Consider the following 8,149-nt stretch of genomic DNA (forward strand, 5'->3'; position numbering starts at 1 on the left):
AAAGCCATTCTCTCAGTGCACTGTGATGCTCTAAAACTTTTCAGCCAAGCACCATGGCAAGCTCCAGGTCCATAAACATAGAGTAACTACATCAGTCACAAAAGAAAAAGCATGTTTCTATTCTGCAGAGACACATTCCTCAAACTCCGTAGGCTTGTTAAAAGCCATAGAGAACACTCTTTAAGAAAAGATAGGCACAGAAAAGGGGCAGAAAGCTTCAAAGATACCCACAGGTGTCCTTACAAGATATATTCTGTCTGAAATTGCTGAGATTAGAGGGACTTCCCTGGTGGTCTGTGGCTGAGACTCCAAGTTTCCAATGCAGGGGGCCCGCACTCAATCCTTGGTCTAGGAACTAGATCCCACATACTGCAACTAAAGATTTTGCCTGGCACAATGAGGACAGAACATTCTGCATGACACAAATAAGATCCAGCACAGCCAAATAAGCAAATTAAAAAATTTCTTAAAAAATGCAACTTTAGCTAGGAGGGTCAGAGAAGCATCTCTGAGGAGGTGGCGTTTGAGCAGACTGGACCAGAGTGAGGGCAGAGTCACACAGGCATCCAGAGGAAAAGTGATCCAGGTGTTTTGCATGTTCAGGACCAGCCAGGAGGACAGAAGGTCAAGTGTTAGGATCGAAGGTCAGAGAGAAGGAGGGTGGACCTGGTTGTTAACATTGGTCAATTCTGGGTAGTGGGTGTGTCTTATGGTCTGGATTTTTTTTAATTAAAAGAAAAAAATGAAACAAAGACAGATGGATGTCAAATGTAGCAGCTTGCTTGGCAAAAGGATAAATGGGAGATCTATCCATTGTGGAAGGCGCTGTGTGGGATCAAGGTGGACATTCCTGCAGGACAAGTATGTCCGCTCTGTATACTAGAAGGCAGCGGGTTAGAGTCCAGCCCAGCCCAGCTCCATCCCATCCCCCACATCTCATGGAAGTCAGAGTCCTTGAATCAGAGTCAGAACAGAGTCAGAATCAGGATGGAGGGGTGCTAGGACCTAGTCCAGAGATCACAGAGACCAGGTGATCCACTGAGGCTGCCCCCCTCCCCACCCAGTGCACACCTGGCTACTTGGTCAAGCACCCTTTCATGCACAGTCCACATGCAGGCTGAATCCATTTCAGGGACTTGCCTGGTGGTCCAGGGGCTAAGACTCCATGCTCCCAATGCAGGGGGCCCGGGTTCAATCCCTAGTCAGGGAACTAGATCCCACATGCCACAACTAAGAGCTCATATGCTGCAACTAATACCTGGCACAGCCAAAATAAATAAGGAATAATAACTTTAAAAAATAAATAAATAAAATTGCTGAGGTTCAAAGTCTATTATCAGTGGAGACGCCATAACTGATCAGGTACCAATTTCTATTCATTAATTTCTTTAGCAAACATCCTTCTTACCACATCCCTCTTGAGAAAGCCAGCTCTGTTGTCAGCAATGTTGTGGTTTGCAGGGCTCCTTCTGGGCCCAGTAACCTACCCTCCGTTCATCCCGTTAGCTTCACAGTGTGTCTGAGAACTTCAATACGTGACCAAAGATATAAACTCGACACCACTATTATACTTTAAACACAGCCCTTTCCTGGGCAACAGGTCACTTTCACTTCCCATCAAGAAGCTCCCGTCCAGGAAAGTGCAGAGGAAAAAAAAAGAAGAGGAAAGAAGCCACTGCTGTTTCCAATGAAAGGAAGGGAGCAGGGAGGTGCAACCCTGCGAGCTCCCTGTGGCCTATCACTGCCGTGACCCTTCCCCTGGCTTGGGTGGGTCAGGAAACCCCGGAGAATGCTGCTTCTGGGAATAGTAAATCACTGCACCTGTGCTCAGGCTGTCCGCACATCTGCTTCATGGCCAGCCTCCCTAACCTGCCCCAGTACACTTGCCAAAACTCACACTCCCAAGGAAGCCCAGGAGGTTTCCACTATGTTTGAGGCCCCCTTTCCCCTTTCTAAGATTCTACATGTTTGCAAACTGATTTGATCTTCTTTCTTTTCCTAGACGTGTTACAGGGTTCCACTTTGAGTTGAGCAAAGAGAACTTAAGGCAAGGAAGGATTTCCCAATCCCCTCATCAAACCACTGGGCTGTATTTAGGAAGTATAGCCTTGTCAAGGTGAAAATGTCTCAAGCTTTAGGTATTTTACTAGTCAGCAAGACAGATCCCATAAACTCTGTCGGAAGACCCTACAGTAACATGTGGGTATCTATTACACACCAGCAGGAAAGGAGCTTCAAAGGCCACTCCACTTGATCCTTACAGCAACCCATAGAGGTATACTGCCCACTAATCGAAAGAAACTGAGGCTCAGAACTGCAATGACTTGTTCATATAGCTAACAAGTAACAGCAGGATTTGAAGCTGAAGTACCACTGTCACTACATCCTGGCTGCTTCCATAAAGCCCTATAAAACTAAAAACATTAACTGGGGCAAAGCATAGTCACCAGTAGTATGGTCTTTTTAAAATTATTATTATTATGTAATATTTCCCTAAACTCTATGACAATACAGCTACCTACTTAAGTTACTCTATAATAATAATAATCGGTGTCCTATGGGGGAACATTATTTTCTTTTGCACATATTTGTAACAAAGCTGTCTGGCCATTAAGGTTTATTATTCTCAATACAATAAAAAGAATATAAAAAATAGATATCCAATCTGCAAAGCACAGTTCACCAAAAAGAGACACATATACTCACTCACCTTTCAAAAGCGCGACGGAGAGCTGGTCAGTGTTCAGGTTATTGACATATTTCCCCAGGTAGGTATTAAGAACCCAGGCTACAAGACCTTCCAACATGACTATATCCTCAAGACAAGGTGTTTAAAACTCATGGATTATTCTTTATTTCTCTCTCTCATGGTCACAGAAGAATCTATGGAAGAAGAAAAAAAAAAAAGAAATGAACAGAAAAACCAAACAATTTTTCCAAGATGATATCCTACTCTATCTGTCCTGAAAGTAGATGGATACAAAGCACAGATTTAAGAAAAGATGGGGTGAATGTTCACAGCACCACCATTTACAATAGCCAAGAGATGAAAGCAACGCAAGTATTGTCAACAGATGACTGGATAAAGAAGGTGTGGTTTACATATACAATGGAATACTACTCAGCCATAAAGAAAAGAAGGAAAGGGACTTCTCTGGTGGTCTAGAGGTTAAGCAATGCAGGGGACGCAGGTTCAATTCCTGGTCAGGGAACTAAGACCCCACATTCCTCAGAGCAATTAAGCCCACATGCTACAACTGCTGAAGCCCACGTGCTCTGGAGTCCCCAAGCCACAACTACTGAGCCCATACACCACAACTACAAAGTCCACATGTCTCAACAAGAGACCCCGAACAACACAATGGAGACGCCATGTGCCATAAAACATGATGAAGCCAAATGAATAAATATTTTTTAAAAAGAAGGAAAATATTGCTATTTGCAGCAACATGCATGGACCTAGAGAATATCAAACTAGGTGAAGTCAGACAAAGAAACACAAATACTACGTGATATCATTTATATGTTAAATCTAAAAAAATAATACAAATGAATCTATATATACAACAGAAACAGACTCACAGACATATAAAATAAACTTACAGTTACTAAAGGGGGAAGAAGGGAGGGATAAATTAGGAGTATGGGATTAGCAGACACACACTACTATATATAAAATAGATTTAAACAACAATGATCTACTGTGTAACATAGGGAACAATATTCGATATTGTATAATAACCTATAAAGGAAAATAAACCTGAAATATATATATTTAGAACTGAATCACTTTGCTGCACACCTGAAACTAACTTCAATATAAAAAAAAGAACGATGGATGGGAAGCACTGTTAAGATGCCACCACTAGGAAATGGAGGGCCAAACCAATACATTACATACTGATGCAGCTGCAAAGAATGGTCACTTATAAATTAACCAAAAATTACCTACAATTCAAAGTTGTGCATCTTTTTGATGTAACTGATCATTAAACTGATTGCTTTTGATGACTGACCTGGGCATTAGGCTGTCCTGATCAGAGGCTCTATCCACATGTGACCTGGCAACATCTAGAGATATTTCTGAATATTATGACTGGGGGCTGGGGCAGGGGGCGGGGGCGGGGCTGGAATTTTGCCACTGGTACCCTGTGAGAGGAGACGGGCCATGGAAGTTGCTGAACTCCCCACAATGCACAAGATAGCCCTTCACAGCAAAGAATTATCCAGCCCAATATGCCAATAGTACCAAGGATGAGAAACCCTGTCAAAAATGGCTCAAGAGGGACTTCCCGGGTGGCACATTGGATGGGAGTCTGCCAATGCAGAAGACACAGGTTCAAACCTTGGTCCAGGAAGATCCCACATGCCTCAGGGCAACTAAGCCCTGTGCGCTACAACTACTGAACTGCCACACCCTAGAATCTGTGCTCAACAACTGAAGCCACCGCAAGGAGGAGCGCTCACACTGCAATGAAGAGTAGCCCCCAACTCCCCACAACTAGAGAAAGCCCAAGAAAAGCAATGAAGACCCACGTGTGTTAAGTTGCCTCAGTCATGTCCAGCTCTTTGCAACCCCACGGACTGTAGCCTGCCAGGCTCCTCTGTCCATGGGATTCTCCAGGCAAGAACACCGGACTGGATTGTCATTTCTTCCTCCAGGGGATCTTCCTCACCCAGGGATCAAACCCAAGTTTCTTATGTCTCCTGCACTGGCAGGTGGGTTCTTGACCACTAGTGCCACCTGAGAAATCCAACAAAGATCCAACACAGTCAAAAAAAAGAAAAATGGCCTAAGAGATTGTATCAACGAACTTCATATTCTGCAATGATCCTCTTAAACCTTCCTGAAATCAATTTTGCAAATTTGTTTATCAGGATCATTTGTAAAATGATATAAGTGGAAGGGAGACAGCAGTGGTTTATCACTGTTCTTAAATGTCCTAGAACTGCATTACTGGTATTTGGACACCAGCTGATGCTGATACCTTACTCAGTAACTACAAACACCAGAAATCTTCTGGTTCCAGCTATAGTATTCACATCCAGTACTGATTTATTACTGTCCACCATAATGACTGGTGTCCCTTAGCATTACAAAAAATAAATTATTTTTAGTATTCCATAAAATTAACATAGGGAACTTGAGACACAAAAGTTTAAACGGGTATCAAGATTTCTCAGCTAGTAGATCCCAGTTCGGAGAAGGCAATGGCACCCCACTCCAGTACTCTTGCCTGGAAAATCCCATGGATGGAGGAGCCTGGTAGGCTGCAGTCCACGGGATTGCTAAGAGTCGGACACAACTAAGTGACTTCACTTTCACTTTTCACTTTCATGCATTGGAGAAGGAAACGGCAACCCACTCCAGTGTTCTTGCCTGGAGAATCCCAGGGACGGCGGAGCCTGGTGGGCTGCCATCTATGGGGTCGCACAGAGTCAGACACGACTGAAGTAACTTAGCAGCAGCAGCAGCAGATCCCAGTTAGATGTGGGCTCCACATCTTGGTCTGAGCCAAGCATGTGGGACACTAACCCACCAAGCCTGCCGCTCCAGGTTTGCTGTGGCAGGCATCCCACTTGGAACTGGCCCTTTCTGAATCCTTTCCAAGCACTCTGCCCCACCTCCAGTGATTCATCTTAGTGCCAGAAGACACTCTTAGGCCAACTGAGAGGCCTCCACCCACCAAAACCCCCCAAACACAAAACTCTTTAAGAGTTAACCTGCAGGAAAAATTGTTTTTTATTCGTCAACAGTGTTCTGCATTTCCAGATTAAATTCTTATTTGTCAACAATGACAGTAAAAACATATAAGAAAATAAGTGCTTTGTTGTTGTTTAGCTGCTAAGTCATGTCTGACTCTTTTGTGACCCCATGGACTGCAGCCCCATCAGGCCCCTCTGTCCATGAGATTTTCCAGGCCAGAATACTGGAGTGGGCTGCCATTTCCTACTTCAGGGGATCTTCCTGATTCAGGGATCAAAGCCGAGTCTCTTTAGTCTCCTTCACTGGCAGGCAGATTCTTTATTACTGAGCCACCTGGGAACACTAATTTCTTTCCAAAGATCTTCTGTAAAGCACATTTTATGTAAAATTACGAATCTGCTAAAAATTATGGGGTACATTTATTTAAAGAAGAGATTACAAGAACAAATTTCTTAAAATAAGAATAAAGGAAACACTTCATTATAACTTTAAACGAGTAAATCTTTGAAAACGAAACATAAATCTGACTAATCTAGTCTTACTATGCAAACTCCAAACACACTTAAACAAAGAGCCAAAGCCGGAGTACTCTTGATTTTTGAAGTAACTGCCATTGATTCTGGCCGTAAATGCCAACAAACTCTAAAGTGCCAACTACAAGTACTCTCTGAGTAGGAATAAAGGGAAACAACTATCAGTTTGTACACAAGATCTACTTCTCCTGAAGGTGGAGGAAGGCAAAGCCCAGATTAAAAGAAGATGGGGTGAGAGGCACTATAAAACGCCCTGGCCAATAGGTTAAGGCCCAAGCCAGACGGCATCCATTAACTCTGCTAAGCATCTAAACCAGGCTTGAGGCCACTTCAAGGATTCCCTTAAGGAATCCGGTGTCAGGAAGGGCCCCCAGGCTGGCCAGAATCCCAAAGTGCTTACACTCCTGTCCATCAGGACTTCTCCGCAGCTGCCTGGCACTAACCCCCACCTGGCCTCCCCTAATTGGTGGGGCAGGTGACACTGGAGATCAGTGCTCAGCCCACCGGCGGGCAGACAGCTGGCCATGACCTTGAGCCAGGCCCCTCCCTTGAGGGGCGGCTGGAGTCCTAAGTAGGAAGGGCTGGCGACAGGAGCGGAGGCGGCGGGGCGGAGGATTGCCGGCACAAGGAGCTCGGAGACCAGCGGCAGGAGAGGGGCGGGAGCCAGGCCCGGGGAGCCAGGCCCCGCAGGAAGGAAACAACCCAGGAGGCGACGCTCCCTCCAGACCGTGCGCCTCCCCTCTGCTCAGAACCCTACGCCCTGCTCTAGGGGACGGAGACCCCACGTACCAGATAGAGCCAGGAGGGAACAGGTCCAGGTGTCCCCAAGCCCCGGGAAGGAGGGGCTCAGCCAGGGCATGACCCCGGAGGGCGAGGGGCAAAGAGGTTTGAGGCCTGATGTCCGCAGCCCAGACCGTGACCCCAAAGGCTGGAGAAGGGGGTGGTTAAGACACTCTAGAACCCTGACTGGAGATCCTTCTTAGGAACAGGTAGCGAGGCTCATACACTGGGCTCTCGTGTGGAGACCAAGGCTCCGGCGGGGAGACGCGGGTTGACACCCTCTTCATCCCCGGGCACCAAGCTTCCCCGACCCTGGAGAGGATGCAGGGTCTGGCGGGGGCTCGCACTCCCCAGGACACGGACGCCGGAGTCCCGAGAAGCTCAGGACTTCCGAGCGTGTGGCTAGGGTGCCCGCAGAGGCTCGGAAGCGAGGGTCCCGATGAGGGCGGGGCGCTCGGGGATGTCGGGGGCTCGGACGCCCCAGGACTTCACCGAGGAGCTCGGAGGGCCCGACGGTGGGGTCCCCAGGCTCCCCGCGCCGCGCTCCCCGCGGGCAGGCCCGGGCCTCTAGGTCTGAAGCAGATCCCGAGTAGCCGACCGCTGGTCCACGCCCGCCCTGAGTCCCCCGGCCCTGCTCGCCGCCCGGCGCCGCCCCGCCTCGGCCCGTACCTGTCGGTGTCCGGACCGCCCGCCCCAGCCCGGCACTGCGCGGCGCTTCCTCTCCGCGGCTCCTCAATGGCGCTGGCCGGCCGCACTCAGGCCTGCCCCGACCCGACCAATCGAGCGAGCGACTCGCCGGCGCCTGGCCAGCCGAGCGCCGAGTCATCGAGGAGGCGCCGCCGGCCGCTCCCTCCAGAGTTTGCAGGGGCTGGAGCAGAATGGGGACAAAAGCCATAACAGCCTCATTTTACAGCATGTGGGTAAACCGAGTCCGGGGGAAGGCTACAGGTTGAGATGATAATATTTAGGACAGACTGGCCTGCAGTCGGTTCGGCACTTAGCAGTCCAGGGGTCTGTTAAAACGTACTTCAGACTTTGCCACTTGCCTGCTTGAAACTGCTTCCCCACTACACCTAAAGTAAAACCCATTCCTCAGAGAGCTGAAACCAAGATCCTACTGAATTTGTTC

General features: G+C 47.8%; 1 protein-coding gene across 10 annotated transcripts in view; it reads right to left on the reverse strand.

Annotated features, from left to right (window-relative positions):
- The window catches only part of VPS13D (vacuolar protein sorting 13 homolog D), a 272,136-nt gene extending 264,346 nt beyond the window's left edge, over positions 1 to 7,790 (reverse strand). For 6 of the 10 annotated variants that reach the window (XM_061382671.1, XM_061382670.1, XM_061382669.1 and 3 more), the window contains exons 1-2: positions 7,690 to 7,788; positions 2,711 to 2,883 (exon numbers count right to left, since the gene is read on the reverse strand). In XM_061382671.1, coding sequence (XP_061238655.1) covers positions 2,711 to 2,807 — 97 coding nt within the window. In that variant the 5' untranslated portion in view covers positions 2,808 to 2,883; positions 7,690 to 7,788. Of the gene's footprint in view, positions 1 to 2,710; positions 2,884 to 4,536; positions 6,238 to 7,689 lie in introns of those variants that run through there. The other 4 variants (XM_061382672.1, XM_061382673.1, XM_061382666.1 and 1 more) reach the window with 3 other exon arrangements.
- Positions 7,791 to 8,149: the final 359 nt, after the last annotated feature.

This window comes from Bos javanicus, chromosome 16 (genome assembly GCF_032452875.1).
Source record: "Bos javanicus breed banteng chromosome 16, ARS-OSU_banteng_1.0, whole genome shotgun sequence".
In the NCBI taxonomy this organism is placed as follows: Eukaryota; Metazoa; Chordata; class Mammalia; order Artiodactyla; family Bovidae; genus Bos; species Bos javanicus.